Source organism: Stigmatopora argus, chromosome 8 (assembly GCF_051989625.1).
Source record: "Stigmatopora argus isolate UIUO_Sarg chromosome 8, RoL_Sarg_1.0, whole genome shotgun sequence".
In the NCBI taxonomy this organism is placed as follows: Eukaryota; Metazoa; Chordata; class Actinopteri; order Syngnathiformes; family Syngnathidae; genus Stigmatopora; species Stigmatopora argus.
In genome coordinates, this window is record NC_135394.1 from 6751630 (window position 1) to 6774044 (window position 22415).

At 37.6% G+C, this 22415-nt stretch overlaps 2 protein-coding genes across 2 annotated transcripts; one reads left to right on the forward strand and one right to left on the reverse strand.

The window, feature by feature from the left end:
• Positions 1–135: 135 nt before the first annotated feature.
• On the reverse strand, positions 136–17227 carry LOC144079182 (intestinal-type alkaline phosphatase-like). Its single transcript, XM_077607783.1, has 12 exons — positions 17136–17227; positions 10928–11200; positions 10315–10440; positions 6930–7045; positions 6214–6388; positions 5302–5474; positions 4154–4288; positions 3985–4060; positions 2998–3132; positions 2451–2642; positions 2259–2375; positions 136–904 (listed from the first exon to the last, which is right to left on the reverse strand). Exons 2-12 carry the CDS (start codon positions 11019–11021, stop codon positions 630–632), a joined length of 1614 nt encoding a protein of 537 aa, XP_077463909.1. The 5' UTR covers positions 11022–11200; positions 17136–17227; the 3' UTR covers positions 136–629.
• On the forward strand, positions 17090–19558 carry srek1ip1 (SREK1-interacting protein 1). Its single transcript, XM_077607784.1, has 5 exons — positions 17090–17357; positions 17630–17677; positions 17907–18041; positions 18278–18350; positions 18753–19558. Exons 1-5 carry the CDS (start codon positions 17345–17347, stop codon positions 18982–18984), a joined length of 501 nt encoding a protein of 166 aa, XP_077463910.1. The 5' UTR covers positions 17090–17344; the 3' UTR covers positions 18985–19558.
• Positions 19559–22415: the final 2857 nt, after the last annotated feature.

The following is a 22415-nucleotide window of genomic DNA, read 5'->3' on the forward strand; positions in this document are numbered from 1 at the left end:
AGAGAACATCCAAGCTCAGGTAGCATTATTAATGAGTAAGGCATCATTGATGTTTTTTTTAATATAGCAAACATTTGGCAAAAACTGTATAAAAATACATTTTGTATACAAAATACATTCATGTACAATGAAAAAAGATAAGTGACAGCAACTTGGACAACAGAAAATTTAACTCTGGCGCCTCAGCAAACGAAACAATCCTAAAGATATACAGTACCATTATAAATTCTTAAAATACTAACGTTTAGTACTTGAAATCGCAAGATTTGCTCTGGGTTTAGAGTCCAGTCATCTATACAGTGTCAAGATAAAGCTTCTACAAACTGAACAACCTCCCTGTTGCCTTCATGTTGTTTTGTAAAAATGTAAAAATGAGAGTTGGACAGAAACCCGTCCATCACATCCAATCCAATCCAATACCCACATATGGCCCTCCATATTTTGGTTAATCTTGTTTGTGAAATACCACGATTGGTTGCATAGTTGCTTGAATTTTAAAATGAGAGCGCACTATATATATTTACGCTATGTTTTAATTGCCAAAATGTCAACTGGAAGGATACTTGGTGTTGCACTATTATATGTATACATATTATATGTACTATGTGTGTCAAATCTGTGTCTGGATGTCATCTGGAGAGCCAAAGGAAGCCAATTAGTCCAAATATTAGGTTTGAGGGTGTTGTCACACATGCAGCGGATGTATGAGAATGAGGGGGAGGCGGACAGTTGGTGTAGGGTTCCAAACAGGCAGCGTAGGCCATAACATGAGCCACATAATTCTGTTCTTTCACTCCATGGAAGAGGTGAGCCATGGGGCCTTTGGCATAAATGGCAACATCCTCACCGCCATGTGTCTCAGCGTCAAGAGGGACAGCGGCTTGCTGCATGTACTCCTCATCATCTGGCAATTAAAAGAAAAGGGAGGAGAATGTAACTGAGCTCTAACCTCATGAAACCACCACCACCACAAAAAAATGCTTAAAACACCATAAAACGTTCGGCCTTGAGTCAAGATCTAGCTTTTTCCAGTAAGAAAACAAACTGCTTAACCTTTTAACCATAATTGTGAGGCTTATTTGCCAGGGCAAGTGTAATTGATTCCAGCACGATTCATTCAATCTTTTAGCACATATCTTGATGCCAGTGAGAGAAATCTAGCATGGATCATTTTTAACGCAACACATATTTTTAGACACGCATCACAGCTGTCTTCACCTGTGGCCTGCATACTATATACAGTATATATTTTTAAAGCATATTCATAAAGCTTCTAATAAGGTGTTTCTTTTACTAAGTGTTGTTATAAGGGTTCTCCAGACCTGTCCATTTATAGAAATCAATCCCTCAATTGTACTATTCACAAGTTACCCCAGATATACCACGTGTTGCACTAGTCAAAATAGATGGTTTGACTATGGTTTTGTTTAGATAAACAAAACGTAGGGCTAGTAAAGCTAATTCATCCCGAGAAAGACAAATATACATAGCCCATATAACGCAACGACTGAGTTAAATGGTGGTGAACAGAAGAAGGAAAAATGGATCAGTGCTTGTATAGTGTTCAACAGTTCTACAGAAGAAAATCAAGAAACAAAACCAGAGTTTAGGTACATCCAAGGGCATGCAAAATTAGTTGCTCAAATCTCAGATTATTCTTATTCTTACCTTAACACATTTTTGCATAGTTTGTCAACTCTAATTATTAAAATGTTATAATCAGACAAGATAATCTCTGTAAAGATAATTGAGCCTCTTTTATTGACTGGGTCAAAATCTTTTAATGCTACCTGGCACTGTATAAATGAGTGATTTTGAGACTTTTTTTTTACTGTTCTGTCTTTTAAATTGAAAGTAATTTACAACTCATAAAACCATTTTTATAGCTTTGGCGCTAAACCAAACCAAGGACAGCCTTTGAAGATCAATCAGCATTTCATGACCCAACAAGAGACTGGGCACAACTAGCATCCATGGCAGAGTTATGGGGCAAAAACCACTGCTGGAACGTTGTCGGATATTCACATTTGTTTGATGGTCTTAAACATGAAGTTAAGCTACGGAAAATAAGTTGGCATATGCTTTTTCCAAGTGATTCACAAAGATGAGTTTGAGAAGAAACAGAACATGGCACAGGGAATCCTGCAAATATTATAGCTAAACTTCTGTGTCCTAGTGATTAAAAGCAAACTATAATTAAATCAATATACTCAAGCATGTAGAAATTCTGCATCTGAAAGTTATTATCATGTCCTTACAGTAATCCACCATGGTGATGTTCCCTCTGGTTCCATTTATATGTACATAACCAGGGCCATTTGCGTACAGGATGCTGGTAAAAGGCATTTGGTCATCTGCTTTTTTTGGTGCAAGCCCTGGATCAAAAAAAGATGGTAAATTACAATAATAATATATTGGTTAAAGAGAACATGACTTTAAATTACTCATACCAAAAATTGGGTTTCCTCGGGGTGTGTTGCCACCAAAAGTGAAGACATGTGAGTGGTCAGCCGTGACAACAGTCAATGTATCAGATTCTCTAGTAAGCTGTGACGCTCGTTCAATTGCTCGGTCAAACATCACAGCCTCCGTTAGTGCGAGTTTGGCGATGCCATCATGGTGTCCATGATCAATTCTTCCTCGTATTGAGAAAGAAGAGAAAAAAATGTTACAGTTGTTGATGATTTTGTACCAATATTTTCTTGTTCTGTCTGTAATTTTACAGTCACGTTATGGCTATAGAATAAATAAAAAGTACAGTTTTCCTACGGGGAATTGAATTCTCCCAAATTTCTGGGTAAAACAAAGAATTAAATTTTCTAGGAAACTTAGAGTTTGTGACAAGGTGACATGAGATATTAATGGAATGATATATGGAATAATTAGATTTTTCACATTTCTTCTCTCTATGGCGCAATGTATTCTTTTTCTGTATACGGGTATATTGCTTTGACTTTATCTTAACAAATCCTTCTGCTACTAATATAAAATACTCATCTTCCACAAAAAGAAAATAGCCTTTTGGATTCTTGCTGAGTATTTGAATGGCTTTCTCCGTCATTTCAACAATAGAAGGATCACGGGTGGTATTTCGAAAAACCTCAAATCTCATATCCTTTGGCTCAAACAGACCTGGGTAGAAGGTGGGATAGAAAATGCAGTTGAGAATAGTCTTTTAAATAATCCATCATGCACACACATTTTAGACCCTGAAAGAATAATACAGCAACAAAAAGGGTGAGCTCATTCGGAGTGATATGTTTGCATTTCGAAAAAGGTTTAAGTGGTGGAAACATGAGACACTAAAGGGAGTGGTAGGAAAAACATCTTGTAAATAGAGTAATTGCTAACAGGTGACTATCGCAAGGTTAGCTGCAAATGGCAAGTTGTTCACAGGCGAGAACAATGAGAGTTTTAATTAAATTGTTCGAGCTATGTTGACATTTTAGCAACACTTTTATAACAAATGTATTTGATATGAACAACTTGTGATCTGTACTGCAAGCCACCGAGCAATGAATCTTTAAATAGTTATGGGTAAGTGACAATTATCCATTTTCTGCTTGTACAAATGCAAAATACAGCTTTGAGTTTCACAAAATGGTGATGTAACACAACATGCTTTTGATGAACTCACTGGTTACAGAATAAGTAAATACTTACGTAGCCTTTTCATCAACATTTATATGAAATTGCTTTGAAAGTATCTCAAACAGAAAGTGAGCGATATGATGATTGCACGGTGCATTCAGAAAAAACATGTCCGTGAGTTCTTATCAAAATTGTTAGGAGTTAATGACAGACAGCCATTAATTTATTTATTTTTATGAGGACTTCCTATAACTGTTAAGATGACATTTGATGATAAGATGGAATTGCCATTATAAGCAACTAGATAAGCTGGAAATAGACATGCAATTATTATTCTATTATAATACAGTACTATAACTTTACATATGAATTAGCACATTAAAATTTAATCACCCATGAGCCGGTCAGTAGTTTTAATGTTTATTTTGTCAAACTCCGTCCTGTGCCAAACATAGTGTGAGTTCTTGTTCTGAAAGAAAAAATAGATTGCACATAAATATAGAACAATATCTAATCTCATGTATTTGAGTTTTATTTTTAAAGATTTTGAAAATGAACCTACTGGTTTGGCTTTCAACCAGACATCTATAAGGTTCCTCCGGTCTTTGCGGTCTCCCTTACGAGAGTTAGAAGTTGGATACTCAGGGTCGGAGGTGCCTTTTGGTGTCATGTACATCCTTCCACCCCCCAAGATCACCTTAAAGAGACACCAAGAGTCATTATATATTATCCTCCACTTGTTGAACAATTCTGTTGAATTTTTACATTGTCAGTCCTCCATTGTCCTATTCTCTATGTCTCAAATGCTGCATTTAGAATCAGAAAAATGCTATTTAATATAACATGTTTAAATGCTATTTTATGTACTCATGCACAACAAACATGCAGTATAAATGCCATGTTAATGAAACTTCTACTTGAAAGATGCTAATGACAACCATTGTCAAACAGGATCAACTGTCTTAGTCCAAAAGAAACCTCATAATTATTTTTACAATAAACAGTGGGTTTGATATTTAGCCACGTGGATTATTGCTATTCTGCTCTATGGTCATACATGGAAAAACCAGGGCAAAGAAACCAACATTTGACTGTAATTTGTCATGTAGAGGAGGGCAGAACTTGGCACACTAATGGACCATGAATGAGGCTTGCTGGATGACGTTGGTCAAAGGCGTAGAGAGAGAGGATTAGCTGAGTCCATCGGATGCTTTGAGGGGGAAAACATTGAATAACCATCCGTTGTACTCTGGCTTTAGATCAGAGGGTAGAAATGTCAACTGAGCAAGACTTCACGAGCTGACTGAGCGCTGTCCACAAGTACTTTTCTCAATATTCTTTTCAAATCGTATGGAGTCAAGAAGAGCAGTGGCAACGTGTGTAATGCCCTGTAAGCCATTAAACAATCACTTCAGAATTATTACTTTTTTGCACATCGTCCAGCCTGTGCGGCTCCAATGTTCAGATCATTTAATCTGGCCAAAGTCCTTGCATGCATACTATACTTTATGAAAAAGAACCATAAAATAATAAACATCCCCTCATTCACAAGCAGTAAACTATGTACGAAGTATATTCTATAATGTGAATGTGCTAAGATAAATCATTACACTAAAGTAAGAATAAATATGCCTGTGGAATCTTATGCCTTCATCCAGTGAATTGTGCACTTTTCCTAAATATTTGATAAAATAACAGAGATGATCTTACGTCAATGTCAACGTTGGTAACTAGTTGAGTGGCGATGTCTACACAGCCTTGATGACGTGCACTACTTGGAAGATCTGCATCACTGTACCAGCTACGGCTGACTGAGTGTGCATAGGCAGCAGCTGGTGATGCATGCTGGACTCGAGTTGTAGTCACAATACCAACTGATTTACCTGGAAAGTGAAGACATGACATGATTTGTTCATGTTCAAAAATTACAAATTATATTTTTCTTTTCTTCATGGCCTGGTACTCGAGTGTATCTTTTAATCATTATGAATTTTATGAATGAATACTGACTGAATCTTGGGTAAGATAAGCTGTATTGGTCTCAAAGGCGATTTGAAGAAGGCTGGCTATTGGGGGGTGTTAGCGATATTCATGCCTTCAAGCCTCACATCTCTCTTTCCGACACGTTTCTGCGTGCCCACGAAATCACCAAAACTAGTTTAGAAATTGCCCTTCGCTAGTCACTCACTTTTGTGCCGAGCAGAAAAATGGTGTCCAGAGATAACGAGTCAATCAGTATTAGTGATAGGTACAAAAAGTATGTACACAGTCAATAAAATTTGATATGAAAAAGGCACTAAATTACAGTACAATATTAATGCTCTGTAGTAACAATCCGACATCTAACTTTTTTATATAAGCAATGCAATCCTTTTCTAGGAATGTTTACCTAAAAAATATAACATCATATACTTTCAGACCCTTTAAAGATTTGATAACCACTCCATAATGATTTCCTACTTTGTAATCAGAACATTGAACTATAATTGTTGCTAGTCCAGTAACAAGCTTATCAGATGGGTTTTTTTGTCATCGTGTTATACAGATAAGAATCATATCACTTGAATATGTTGACCTTTGTTCCAATACAGAGCACCGTCATTTCTTTTATATAGCATTTACCTTTGGCTTTTGCACGTCGCAGTACTGAGTAGACCTCATTGCCGAAAGTGGTATTACATTCATAGGCCACTGCGTTGCCGCTCAGTCCAACAGTTTTGGCGTTGGCTTTCACTCCACAGTGGTAGGCTGTAGCTGTGCTTGCACTGTCTGCCACCTGCTTGTCTACACTGTAGGTCTGGTGAGAGAAAATATGAATTAAATATTCATTCATTCCTTTTCTGAACCGCTTAACCTCACAAGGGTCGCTGGGGCTGCTGAACGCTTATCCTCACAAGGGTGGCGGGGGCTGCTGGACCCTATCCCAGGTCACAACAGGGACCAGGCAGGGGACATCCAGAATCACCAGCCAATTGGAGGGCACAAAGAGACAAACAACCATTCACGCTTACACTCATACCAATGGGCAATCTAGAGTGTCCAATCAGCCTACCATGCATGTCTTTGGAATGTGGGAGGAAACCGGAGTACCCGGAAAAAAAACCCACACAGGCCCGGAGAGAAAGTAGTATCTTTTTTTTTTAACTGAAAATATATAGAATACATAAAAATAATAGGCTATAGTTGGCTGAAATAGGCAAAAAAGGTGTTTTTTTTTTAAACGTTAATATTATTTTGGCCAATCAAAGGCATGTATCTCAGATATTCCCACCCACTTGTACTTGTAATTGTATGAATAAAAACAGGAATGTAGTGTTAATATGTTGGTTTATTGTCACCTTAGAAAGTGCCACATATGGAAAAGTGTCCATTGCCAGTACTGTCTCCTCCCCTGCATTTCCTTCCATTTGACCTTCAAGAATCCGAGCTGCTGACACAGTGGACACACCCATCCCTGAAAGATAATGATTGACAGGTTACTGTGCTTCTGCTGGATATTGTTTAGATTCCTTTACTAATCTCTCCACCAATGGCCGCTTTGTTTAAATTGGAATAGAAAAACATCAATGCTTTGCATTATAGAAAACAAATAACCAGGAAAAATAGATGAACTGCATTGCTGGCGGCAGGCTGAACACTCTTAATTCTCTCTATATATAGGTGGAATTGTGAGCTGTGTGAAAGGTTGTTTGGCAACCATTTCACAGTGTACTCCGCTTCCTGCCCATGGCTTGCTGCAATGGGCTCAGGCAAATCTGAGACCCTTGTGAGGACAATCAATACAGAAGATGAATCAATTAATGAATTAATGCAAGTAAGTAGAGATACAGAATTTTAAATATCTGATTATGGCCTATGGTCTAAAAAGAATTGTGCATTTGTGCATTGTTTGTATTTTTAAAGATCTGTTTCTTGTCCTTGCCTTTTAACCACCCAAGGTGTAAATTATTTATTTTTATTCATTACACAGACTTTGTTAACGTCTTCTTTTTGTATATTATTGTATGTTAATGACCTCACTGACCCTTTAAAGTTTCAAAGGGTATTCTCTACTTGCAAGCATCCAAAATCTTAACCAGACACATTCCCCCTTGTTTGAAAAGAAAAATATTAGTTTGAAGGGTTCAAGCTATTCCTGTCAAATTGTGTTTTTAAAAAAATATTTAACCATCTTCCAAGAAAACAGACTCAATGCCATCAAAATCAACAAAAACTGCAAATGGACCTGCACATTTAAGTCTGTGGTTTTCACACAGAGCAGCACTTGGCAAGCATTACGACCCCTGTTTAAAGAATAACTCCCATGTCAACATGTGCAATTTTCCACCAATTTTACACCTCTGTGCAACATCACTGAATGTTTTGCCAAGTACAGTATATTTTGCGTTTAGCTCTTGTTTTTTGTAGTTTTTTCCTTAAACAATTATAGATATACATGGGGTTACATTATTTTCTTTGGTTATGAATTAACTGTCAAATATATTGGCAGTGAAGATAATCACTTTACTTTTACTGTATACTCTACCAGAGTTATTGGCATGTCCGTCAAACAGATCTGAGATCGAGGGTTCACTCCTTCCTGTGTGGAGTTTGCATGATCTCCCTGGGCTTACGTGCTTTTATCTCCCACAGCCCCAAAACCTGCATGGGAGGCTGGTTAAACACTCTAAATTTCCCCTAGGTATGAGAGTGGGTGTGAATGGTTGTCCATCTCCTTGTGCTTGGCTGGCGACCAATTCAGGGTGACCTGCTGACCATTCTTGGCTGGGATACACTCCAGCATCCCTCTCGACCTTTATTAGGACAAACGATATGGAAAATGAATGAATATTCATCAATGTTGCATTAACTTATACTTTGTTTATCAACTCCAATGGCACTGAATGAGTTAACCTCACCAAATTTACATTTGTCTGACAGTTTTTTTTATTATTTGAACTATAATTACAATTGAATGTCTGCTTCTGAGTACAGACTACTTTAATATTACGCACAGATGGAACCTAACGTAAAAATATAAGCGAGAGGGGACTCTAAAGATGGAAAGACATGGTATAGACTTTGAAGAAGATGGAAAATCTGATCAAATTGGATCTGATAGACACATATTGGCCATCATCAATACCACCATTAAGAATTTCCAAAGAAACCACTGGTGTACAAAGTAACAGATGTCATATGGGTTCACCATGGAAAATAGTAGTACATGATGACAGAAACATTATAACAGTTGAAAAGAAAGACCCCAACATCTGTTAATAATATCAGCACTAACCTCCATGGAGTAAGAATGATCACAATCTCCTATATACAGAAAACATCATGAACTGACATACCAAGTGTGGTACAGAATATACAATATAATGAAAGAAGTATTAAGAAGAAGAATTCTGATGGGAACCAACTACAGTAAACAACAAAGCATTGCAATCTGAAAAGTGTAGCAGCCTGTACTAGCACTTTTTATCTATTTCCTTTTTTAAATTTTACAGTCCACTACTATATGTTACTTGGTCATCAACAATTTAAGGAAAACTAACATCATTAAATACACTGTTCCAAATTTAATGGAAAAAAAATCCCCCACTGGTTCTAGTCATCTCTTCAGTTGCATTGACTAAAGAGGTCACATCTTGCAGATCTAATCTGACAACCCTCGCTGCACTCATTGGCATTGCGATGCAAATTGTAACTCCATATCCTTAACTCCTACCAACAAATGGTTCTCATCCCTGACTGACGTAATAAGTAATATATCAAACTGTGACTTCAGCCACAGGAAAAGTTAGGTTTTAGGATTAAAATTACCCAACTCCTTTCCTTTTTCCTTCTAATAACTGGTTTATATGACAGACATAAAGAATAATATGGGTAGACAATTATGTACACTAAGACTGAGCTGTCAAATTTATTTTATACATTAAATATACATATTGAACCTCAACTACAATATTTGGAAAAGGGTCGTTTTTCCTCCAGCATGACAGTTCCCCTGTGCATACAGCAAGGTCCATAAAGATAGGCATGGATGAGTTTAATGTTGAGGAATTTGAGAGCTCTGAGACTCAACCCCATCGAATATATTTGAAATGAACAAGAACATTGGATGTGAGAAAGAATTCTATGTACAGAAATAGTCATCTCTGACCAAACCGATCCTATTTCACATTGATGTACTGCAAATTGTTTCCACAAATGCATTTTAAATTGTAGTTTGTGTTCTTGTAGCATATTGAAAACTTGAAAAGGATATCCAAACTCCTCTTTGGTTTAGTTGTTGATCCAATGCTCAAGTGCTTCCTTTCTTTTGTCTGAATCCAAAAGATGTAAATAACATTTAGATGCAAGTAGGTGGGTTAGTCATTATTCACGTTCCACCTTTTTATTCGCTCCATCAAGAATGATATCTATTGGAATTAATTCAATTAATCAGGGGACTGTAACAGTCAACCTCAGATTGCTTTGCACAATCTGTTACAAATGGTTGATCCAGACTTTCAATTTCCCACTAAGTACATGAATATGGCCCTCATATTCCAGTCTCATCCACTCAGTCCAATTTGACTGAGTACTTATCAACTATGCACCAATACACATAATCCTGCATCAAAATTTGCAAACTCTTGCTTTTTTTGCAATCCATAATGCTATATTTTGAATCCGCCTTTAAAAAGAACCGCATTGCCTGTGTGATAGAAAATGCTCTAGTAATAGGAAGAATACCATCTCCGAGGAACAAGATGATGTTTTTGGCCTGGTGCTCCAGGGGGCGGAGTCTCAATGCAGCATCCAACGTCTCCTTGGCCTTGGCATCCCAGTAGGCCGGTTCTCTTTCATGGTCGTAATAGGCTGTGAAGATGACCGAGAATGTGATACATGCATGTGTGTAGAACATTGGGATGGATTTCAACACAATTTGAGAGGACATCAGGAGTAGTAGTGTTACACCTGTCGAGTCTGGTGTGCTAACACACAGGTTGGCCTTGCTATACTTTTTTAACTAAATAATTTTTACTGATGTTTGTTTTATCCTGCTCAGATTCCGTAGATTGTAAATGGAAACCAATTAAGAAGCTACAATGTTTTCTATCCATTAAAAGATGATCAATAAAAAAGAGAATTACTAACAATAAACCTGCCTCTGGTTTCCATACTTTTACCCATCTGCAGGTTTGCTGACTTTCCTCTCTGTTTATACACCTGAGTTTATGCATTCTGCTCTGATGCAAAGACTGTCCTCAAGGAAATTTCCATGTTGAGTTTACCTGTACTTGCACACACAATGCCAGAAATAGTCCAACCACAGAGACCAATAGTATCCCTGTTGACTCCTCACCTTGGCTCTTCACAGCAGTCCAATTTGTTGCCAGCAACATAGTTCCCAGAAGAATTAGTGGGAGATTCTGAGGCCAACAATGTGGCGCCTGCATCCCTGGTGTGATGTGAACAGGAGGCTGGACACGACCGGTTTTCAGAGGAAAATGCCAAAACCAAAAAGGCAGAAACGCTTGTAGAGGGAGACCTGCCTTTTTAAAGCCTTGCTGGGTGTGTAGTAAGGAAGGGCCCTCGCCAGCTCATAGGCTCTGAGAGAATATCAGAGAGGGAGGAACTAGAGAGTAAGAGAGAGAGAGAAAAGAAGTGAGAGACCACACAGGAGTACTTTAGCATGACAGCCCCTCTCCTCATTCGTTTATATTGTTTTAAAGGAATTAGTACTTCAATGCAGTTCACCTTCACAAATGTGAATGCTATAAACTTGAATCTGCCCTTGATGCTGTTAAGGTCTATGAGCAGCTTGCAACCGGCTTAAATGAAAAATGGGTAGGAGAAAAAAGTGCTACACAGTTTTTGTTGGCCTCCACAACATGACAAATTCTAAGCATTTATTTTTTCCATTTCTTTCCCCTCCGTCTTCAATTGACAGTCCAAGCTATACTAGAGAACGATTAGGCCTTGATGTATTCTGCTTCATATGAGAGGAGAATTGTTTTCTGGCTTTGCATTTAAATGTTTAGCATTTTAAGACATGAGTTATCGGAGATTGCATAAAACGGTAAAAAGAAGAAGGTTTTTCTCCTGCACGAGCATAAGAGTTAATATGTGAAATGGGGTGATTTTCAGCTCTTGTTCAACTGGGCTAGAGGTATCACATTTCAGGCAAACGACTCTCACCTCATGAATTTCATTATAGCGTCACTTCTTTTTGCCAGCCGCTCAGTCTTTGCCAATATGGCTTTATGGTAAGTCAAGTGCTTAATCAAAAGTGCTTGAAACTACTAAACAGCTGCAATTTGGGTGAGAGATGCCAACACTACACTACATGAGCAGGGAATAACACTTATAACAAAATGAAGTAACTAGTAAAGGCACGATCCTCTGCCCATTCGTCATTGCCTAGGCCCGGGGAGAAAGTTTAGATCATGCCAGCAAGGTGGAATTAGCTCCTTGCAAGATGAGTGCAAATAGCTGTTGGCTGTTTACACCGTAGCTCATCAATCAAGGCCAAGGTGGATAAAGATGGTTATTATAGCAAGTGTTAGAACTTGTTGAATGACAACAGCATTGGGAATTTTATCCAGTAGATTTCCAGCATTCAAAGCAATATAATTTATCTTTTTTTTTCAGTCTACCAAACTAAATCCCAATGGTTGACTTTCAGCTTATCCTCAATAATGATGGAAAATGCAGAATTCAATTTTTTTTCTTGTTACCTGTATTAAATTGAACACACAACAAAACAAGACATTAAATAAAATAATAATAATATCATTTTTATAAATCACTTTTTAATGTAATGACTCTAAAGTTTCAAAAGGCTGTGATAAATAGCACAGAATTTAAGAAATTCAATTTAATTTAAAAGGGAGATTAGGGCCAAAAATCTAAATTTTTAAAATTAAACACAACTTTGAAATTGTGAGATTTTTTTAAATGAAAAATTGTACTTTGTTTCAGTAAAGATCTTTAAACAATAAAAACAGCATGCAACACCAAAGCAAACAAAAGAAACTGAAAAAAATGCACATTATCTAGGTTCTCAAAGTATGGCGCATGTTTTTCATTTAGCACCCACAATATCAGAAATTATTTTTATCATTTACCTACAAGGATCAATTTTGCAATAAAACTGTTTTATTGCCCCGAATATAATCACCAGAAGCCTCTGGTGTATATAGATAATAACCTTAATATGAGACAATGTTGGTTTAATTACAAGCTTTTGCAGACTGCAGTCTGTAGGACCTTCTTTTTGAGATGGACCTTTACAAGTGATAGATATTTTTTCACAATCTGAAATAAAATCACTTAGCAACTATTATTTATTTATTCATAAATGTTTTGAGGGATAGTCAAATGCAAGTCAACCCTATCTGTAAGAGTGAGCCTGGACACCCTGTGGAGAAAACTCATTTCGGCCATTTGTACTCAGGATCTTATTCTTTCTGTCATGACCCATAGCTTGTGATCGTAGGTGGGGGTAGGGACGCAGATTGACCAGTAAATGGAGAACTTCACATTTTGGCTCAACCCTGTCTTCACCACGACGGACCGATGCGGAGTGCGCATCGCTGCAGAGACCGCATCGATCCGCCGGTCGATCTCCCATATAGATATTCTGTCCATAAAAGTTAGGAAAATAATTGGTGACAATCCTTACTGGACACACCCAAAAGTTTTTTTATTGCTTTAGTTTTAGGCAAAGCTATTATAATGGGTTTTTTAAATTGTAAAAGTACTGTCATAGAATACTAACAAAAATTTAATTCTGATTGGGTATCAAGTAAGAGAAAAGGTGATGGAGTCCTAAAAAATGATATAATGATACTGTGTATATGTTAAATAGGCATGTTGCTAAAGGTAAACACAATGATGTGGGGACACTGAACTGCAGTAGAAAAAAGAGCGAGAGATTTTGAATCATTACACACATCTGTGCTGTACTTGACTGCCTCATATTATTTGCCTCACTCCTTCACCACTAAGCTCTCTGCTTAGCGTAGATCTATCCACATCAAAGACCCTCATTAAAGAGCTTTCACATTCGTAGGGAGATTCTGGAAGCAGAGGAAGGCCGGGGGGAGACAGGCAGGTGGCGTATCATTGGGGAATGTGGATGAACTGCACCTTTCTTACATATTACCGATGGGGAAAAAAGTCTAAATGCCACTGTTCAAATGTGAAGTTTTTCTAATGTAAAGAAATGGGACAAATGTAAATCATTCGGAAATTGTTTTGTCAATGGCTCTATTGAAAGACACCTAAGAAAAAAATATTTGTGGAAGAGGAAGAAAATGGGGGTTACACGTGTGTTCAAATTTACTTGCAAACATGCAAAAACTCCACACTGTGAGGACCCATCTGGGATCGAACCCTCAACCTCAGAACTGTGAGGCTAACCACTCGACCAACATGCCGCCCCATTAGGAATCATTTTACATTTATGTAAGTAAGCGGTAATTTAGTATTGGGGGAACAAATGGAGTAAGACAATGTAAATAAAAGGTTTCTTTTTCTCCTCTCAGTCTTAGTCCAAATAAATGAAAGTAAAACTCAAGTACAATCATTTGTCGAGTGTAAATTTGGATTCCAGTGCCTGTTCTACTAGGCTTCTATTTACCCTCCTGAGTGCATGCCAAAGCTGGTTTCCTGCATGGCCACCCAGTCTTGAGGATCATGCTGAGGGAGGAACATTGTGTCAAGTGGTCAGGAGACTACACACTCTGGCGCTTGAGGTCAGACAAGCGCTTATTTACATGTTGGAGGCTTGCTGAAATTTGGTGGGCCATAGTCCAAAATCATCCTCGACCATGTCCACCAGGTGCTAACCATACCTACTGAGATGAGTTCAGTTGGATCTGACATTTGATTTCCCTATTGAGGATCACAATCTATTTCATAGCATTTCACCTGGGCACAAAACAAACCTATTCATAGGCTAAGTACGTCGTGACCTACACCAGACCACCTATGATTTGTGTGTACTCGAGTGTCAACTAAATAGATCATATTGGCACCAGGGATGAAGCCATAATTTCAATGGTGCCAGGTGAAAAATCTTGGGCCCAAGTCAAATTAAATTATCAAAAGATCATCCTCTTAAATTCTGAACATTTCCTTTCCATTGTGACGAAAGAACCCTCCAACTAATTTGTCAAACCATGGTTTTGCTTTCTACTAATTATTTTGAAAAGTAAGAGACCCAAATGACAATTGGTCTGTGCTCATTGGAGCAAGAGAGCTCACTGCAGTTTCCTTTTACACGGCTCAAGAACATGTTCCGCAACTGAGTCATTCCATATTTAGAGCTCACAATCAAAGGCTTGCATCTTCGCGTTCTGGGGCTGTCTCAGTTGCATAATATTTTAATGGATATCAGAAGCCAGGTCAAAGAAATGAGGCTGAGGTCAAGATGAACCATATGAAGAACACACAATGGAATGTTCTATCATGGGCCAATACACAACTGGTTTCTGAACAAGCCTGTCAGCTTCTGCTAATCCAATGAACATATCATTTTGAGACATCTTCTCCATTGCAAAGGGATGCTACTCCAAGTATGTACAGAAAAGAAGAAGGAGTGGTGAGAAAAAAATATTCATCCCATTTACCATTTTGGGCCCTATGAGTAATATGCTTGTTTTAAACTTTTGCTGTGATGGAAATGTGCAGGAAAAATACACAGAGCTATTGTGGATTAAACTCTATTTTGAGTTTGCGGTTAGGTTTTATGTAAGTAATGTAGGTAAGTAGGTTACACTGTCTGTTATATTTATTTTATTTTAACTTAATGACATGTTCAAATGTGTGTGCCTTGTGTGTGTGCAGGGGTGCTGACAACATTTTCCATCGGTCCTCTGACTCTTGCTGGCTGCATGCCTTCAATTAACCTCCCTAGAAACCCGAACAGACTTAACTGGAAAAGCAATCAGGTAAAGGACAAATATTTTTCCTGAAAATGTTAGGCATGATGATTTGATGGACAGTATTGGCTTACTCTTAATCTTGAAATAGAGACTAGAAAATGTTTATTAATCCCATTTTGAGCAAAATTGTCAGTAAACTTAAAAAGAAATGCTACACTTGAGGTCTAAATCTTGAATACATGAGGCATATTTACCATTTAAGCCTTTTAATTACAATAGTTCCACCCTTGTGAGGATAAGTGCTATGGAAAATGGATGAATGAATGAGTTCCACCCCCTCAAAGTAAAGTACCAATTTCACACAGATCCTGTATAAATATAGTATATCCAGATGGCTTTGTGGCCTACTGTCTTTGGGTGGAAAAGAGTCAATGTCAATAGTATATGTTCCCCACCTGAATCCAGAGCCAGGAAGAAATAAACAGAGAAACCCCTCCCCACCCGACCACCCCCAACCTCCACACATGACGTAAAATCTTCTTGTAATTGCATGTAAAAATAACAACAATGATAATAATAAAATAAATCATTGTTTAAACCAGGATGCACAGTTTGGCCTTCCTTCACATTTGTGAGGTGCTAACCAATAAATGAGCTTCCTAACCGGGTATTGTTGGAGGCTGATGATTCGGATTGAAGTTTTCAGCATAGTGTCGTATCAAAACAGTTAGTATTAATTATGTCACGCAGGGCGCAAAATTAGCCAGGACTGCCTCTGATTATAGTTGTGACCATTTAATTGCACTAAATCTATTCACAATTCTGGCATCAAGGATTTGATCCCAGGTCCCTCACTGTGTGGAGTTTGCATGTTTTCCCCAGGCTTGCGTGGGTTTTCTCAGGGTGCTCTGGTTTCCTCCTACATCCCAAAAACGTGCAGGGTAGGCTGGTTGGACACTCTAAAATTGCCCCTAGGTGTGAGTGTGAGTGTGAATGGTTGTCCGTCTACTTCTGCCCTGCGATTGGCTGGCCATCGATTCCGGGTGATCCTTACCTGATGCCCATAGTTAGCTGGGATTGGCTCCAGCACCCCCGTGACTCTTGTAAGGATAAGTGGTTGAAAAAATGAAGGATATTCATCTCAATACCCCTGTGACAGTAATCACACCTAACTTGAGGTGCGTTTTTCATCGTTACTTTTCGGCAGCAACATATTTGGATGGTCCCATTGAACCCTACCAAATAAATCGTGTTTAGTGCGCAAGTCATCAGTGTTCAAGAAAATCCTACACAAATGATGAAACCTCGTATTCGCACAACCGCAATGTAGTAATTTTTGATCCGTAGTGTAGAAACCTTTGAGAGTTTCACACTGCTCAAAGGGTAGACTAGTTGATAGAGTTGTGGGTGTTGTACAATAATGCAAAGGTAACAATTGTTGTGAACTGTAACTGTAAATCAGGTCAAATAAGTCTTGATTATAAAATGTGCAAAGTGCGACACTTAGTGGTAAGAGAGCGTATTACGTGTTCGGCATTGCAGATTTTGCTTTCTCGTGGGCGTGTTCATTATTTACAGACAATGGTTACGGCAGTAAGGTATAGCGTGCCATTCTGTAAAAAAATGCTATCAATGAATCCACATAAAGTGAGTTTTAAACTCCAATAAAGATAATCGTACATTTCATGAAGATGGATAAATAGATTATTCGTCTCGTTACCATTCAGCGTTGAAGTACTACAGTGAGAGACACACACGAGGCGGAACGTTTTGTTTTATACAGGGAACTAACATTTCTACCCGGTTCTATTTTGAGTGAGAACACGGACCATTAAGATGGTAGTTTTTGTGCTTTAGAAAAAAAAATCTGCACTTTCTAAACAGCGAAAATGGCGGTACCTGGTATGTTTACTTTCGTAACTTTATCTCTTACACATTTCTAATATACTCCTATGTATGTAAGCCTTTGCAGAGGTTTCTGACTTAGACTAGTCGTAAAAGGGAGACAGCCACAGACTCAAGTATTGTAGTAATGCATTTGAAAACTATTCTGTATATATTGTATTTTTGAATGGATTTGACTTATCCTTGCAACGTTCCAGAACTGTTTCACTTCTCTAATGTAATATTTTGTTGCAACACTGAGTTCCTTCAAATTTTTCCTTTTAAAACAGGTCCAAATAAGGATACCATTAGAGCTGGATGCAAGAAATGCGGATATCGTAAGTATGCATTGGATCTAGTTCTCTATTCATCTCTTTTAGCAGGTATTTGTGCCTGTATAAGTCAAGTTTATTTCCAATCTTATCACTAAACCTGAAGCTAAAACAATCCATCTCTTTATTTTTTTTGGTCTAATAGCAACTGTCAATGCCTTTGCTGTTCATTTGTTGTGCATACCATTCTTATACTTTGGAATGATTGTCCAAACTATTTTATTTTATTTTATAGCGGGCCACTTGACCTTTGAGTGCAGAAATTTTGTCAGAGTTGACCCCCAGAAAGACATTGTTCTGGATGTAAGTAGCACAAGCACAGAGGAAAGTGAGGAGGAAGCGTTGGGTCGAAGCGGACAAAGTCGTCGAGGTGAGAGATCACATCCATTACAGAAAAACAGCAGTTTTCATATGTACATGGCAATGATTAATTGGTTATGTAGGTACACGTTATTCTTGGGTCGGCTCATAAAAGGTCCCATAATTTCTCATCTGTAAAAGGAACACCAGAAACTGTGGGTGCAGTACAATAGAAATTAAAAAAAAACATTGACACATGTCACCAGTAGTCTGTAACCTGTTTCTGACTGGCTTTCTCTTTTTTAGACCCTTCTGATGATGGCCGTAGAAAAGAGAGGCACAAGCAGAAGAAAAACAAAGAAAAGAAATTGAGGAAGAGGTAAATTATTTCCACAGTGTTAAAAAAAAAGTTGTTATCTTATTTCATGATTACAAAAAACTCCTTGTTGATAGTGACCTCACGAATTATAGAAGGGTTTCATCCAGATAAAGATTCAATTTTGCAAAAAAAAATTTATGACAGTGAGCACAACTTCTTTTAGATTAATGCTAGTTGTCAAACATTTTGTGATGGACATTATTTCCACTTCAAGGAGTGCAATGTATTTGTTAGATTTTGTACTGTACAACTACTTAGGCAGGCATCTTTCCTGTACTTGTTTTCTTCTAGATTAAAAATAATAATAATAGCATCTTAGTTGTAAGAGAAACAAACACATGCATTCATTTTTGACTTTGTAATAATTTGCATTCCACTGACTCTTTTTGTTAAAATTTCTAGATATTCTTCACCGTCAAGTGATGAACAAGCTACCAGGAAGAAAAAGAAACGTAGCAGGTCCATCTCTGCATCTGATGATGAGTTGCAAAGTAAGAAAAAAAAGCTGAAAAGCCACAAGAAGAAAAGCAAGAAGAACAAACGGGAGCATGGGAAGCATAAGAAGAGACAGGTGAAGAGTAAAAAGGAAAGCTCCTCTTCCTCCTCCAGCTCTAGTGAGTCAGACAATGACTGAACTGACTCTAGTTTTTTTGTTTTTTTTTTCGTTTTTCATTCCATTAGCTTTCTCAATAAAACTTAAACCGTACCATAAACTGGTCGAATGTACTGTTGCTTGGAGGTTTAAGAGTAGAAAGTGGTCCAGCTACACTGCAAAGGAGCAGTCTGTCTTCTATTTTGATCTTGGAAACATTTTAAGTTACCTAGGAAAAGTGTGTAAAGCATAAGAGAAACATTCTTATAAAATTAGAACAATCATATGCAACAGGGTTCTTTTTACCTGATTGGGAGCCTTTTTACTCAAATGCCTCCATTTTGAAGTTGTTGTTGCTTGTATGATACTTCTATAATCAATAAACAAGCAACCTTTTTAAACTAAACAGCACTACCATTTGAGTAATAACTGATGTTCAGTTCTTATCTCACATTTCCATCTTTTGGAGTTTGTGAAATACTACGTGAATTTTTTTTATTGAGACAAAATACACTGAGAAGCTTTGCAAAATGTAATTTCTGTAAATTTGTATCAGAATGCTGGGGTTTTTTTTAGGACAAAATAGTAATTATAATATTAAATCTCATATTCCTGAGTGACTCAGTCATTCATGATCTTCATCTAAATTATCATCGTAGATACAAAACCCTAAACCACTTTTCATTTTAGTGATAGGAGATAGCAACAATCACATAATATTTGGACTAAATATAAGGACTAAAGTTCCGACGGTGGAACAGAAAATATTTTCCAGCAGATGGCAGCAACGTGCAGTAATGAAGCCTTAACTAGTTACATTGCCAAAGTATGAAGACCCATTTGAATAGTTTATCTGGCTTAAACAGTTTGCCAAATCAACATTTAAAAAAAATAATAAGATTGTCCTTATCATTTTTGTTCTTTTCTCTTTATTTTCTGTACATTTCAACCAGGCTTCTTGAGTGTGTCTAGCAACAACAGGCTTGAGTAATTGCATTCATTTGTCAACTAATTGTTTTTTGACACCAAGTGGTAACAATTTGAACATCCCTTCTTTTTCTGTACATTTTAAAACAATAGGGAATATTAAGTGGTTATCACATTGGCCTAACAGTTCCTATATCAAGGATTCACTCCCTGGTGGGTTCTGGCCTTCCTATGTATGCTTGTTCTCCCTGTGCCTGTGTGGGTTTTCTCCAGGTACTCCGGTTTCCTCCCACATTCCAAAAACATACATGGTAGGCTGATTGAACCCTCAAATTGTCTTCTTGTTACTTTCAATTGGCTGTAAAACAATTCATGGTGTATCCTGCTTCATCAGTACTTGATTGCGCTGACTAAATTCAGCAAAGGTTCAATTAATAAAAGAATGAAGATAATGCGGAAATGGAGGTTATTCATTGGTGCAAATGTTAAACTTTCACATATTAACTCTTGTTGTGTGCACTGTGTATTGTCAACTCTAAATGATGTGCCTTAGACTCGAATTTGGACATGAAACCGGTAGGACACCAATCCCAATTAGGGAGTAACTATTACCTTGCACTGCCGATGTACCTAATATTGAAGGAATGATTGATTGTATGTGTTTCTTTATTATCTCCACCAAGGCATTGACATCCAATCAAAATAATTAGGGATACGTGATAATAAGAAATTACCATTTTTGAAAAAAAGTTTAGATATTAAGTCTGTTCAGAGGGTATGTATGTTGTACACATTGAAGTGGCCATTAGCATTATGACTATCAATTCATGCATTTTGTTTATGTACTACTTTCAAATCTTCATTAAATGAACTTTTTTATTGGAGAAAACTTCATAATGGCCCATATGGTAGGAGAACATGAACTGGGGCCCAAGTAGAACTGTTCATGGACCCACACTGAGCAAAACATGTGCTGTTTGTGCAACAACAACTAGTTCCCTTCAGCCCATTGGCTTTTATTGAGCCTTTTGGGCTGCACAGGGAAGAAAAGAGCAAATGACTCCCTGGAGGCATTTGCATGAAAATGAGATTTTCAAAGTCCCTTTGAAGAGAATTTAACAGCAGCAGTGCAGCAACGCAGGCTCCATGCAAACATAGGTTTTTTTTTATTTATCTGTCAAATTCCTGACCAGAATGGCAAAGCCATTAACATTATGTGCTAATTCCATTATGATTATGTTTTCAAATAGCTCAAAAGCACCTTTACGGAAAACATACCGTGGGGACACCTTTGTCGTTTCAAGGATATTCCAATACACAGGAGTGAAACATCTGCCAACTTGTAATGTGAAATGTGTGCATCTGGTAGATAATAACACTACATCTCTATTCACTTATGTGACTTTCAACATTCACCTATCCAAAACAAAATTTCCATTGAAGGACTCAGAAAAAAATGATCTCATTGACATTTAACTAGGACCCACAAAAAACATTCTATAGAGGATTTCAAATCAACTCAATTTCAAACTTCTGCTCACTCCTCTTGGAATACATTTCGGGAAAGGTCCACCAACAAAGCACACGCTGAATTTATTTGAGTTATTTGACTCCATGGTCAACATTCTAGGACCCACAAAAACTCCCCATCAGCTCCCATTCACTTAGAACTCCAACCCACAAAGCTCCATGAGCTCCCATTGACACTCAACTAGGTCAAATATTAAGGAAAGCTCCAAATGTAATCAAGTCAGCCCACGAACAGGGCAAAATATGCTCAACAACCAAGAAAAGACAATTTTCCTCGAGTCAACCTTTTGCAGTCTACTATGCTCTGCGTTCCTGAAAGTCCGGAGACAAATAAAGATAAAGTATGCGCTATTTCTATGAAGCCACGTTTTCTTTTCTTTTTTGTATATTCACAACAAAAAGACCAGTGGTAAGCAAGTATGAAAATCTTGCAGAATTTTAAGCAGACTCACAGGCTTTAGTTAAGACAAAATCAATCTTAGGCTTGATCAAACCACCTTGTCCACCCTGTCCCAACAACAGAATCAATGTTTAACTTGTAAAGCTTTGCTGATGTGCTTTAAATTGTCCTTACTTGAGGACATGTGCAGGATGGACATTTGCTACCAATTTAGGTTATACATCTTAGATTTCATTTTTTTCTCTCTTAAAAACAGCACAAAAGTAATGAATAACCTCTAGAATAAATAGACTGTAGTCCATATGTCTCAAGTCATACAAAAATGAGGCTGTAATAAATACCACACAGGTTCACAGGAAGTGTGTTCAACATACTCCCAAAACCCGCAAGTAAAGATAATAAGAGGCCAAATGGGGTGAGGATATTCTTCAGAAAGCCATTTTTGGTTATTGGGGTTTTGTTAGAGTCGATATTGTCCCTAAAGTGTTCTGTTTTACACTGCGGCTTGTTTATATGAATTAAACCACCTTTAATGGGGAGCTCAAATGGGGACGAGATTCAGGATCTCATTGGATCATAGTCTGTATGACCACTTAAAAGTTACCTGTTGACCTCA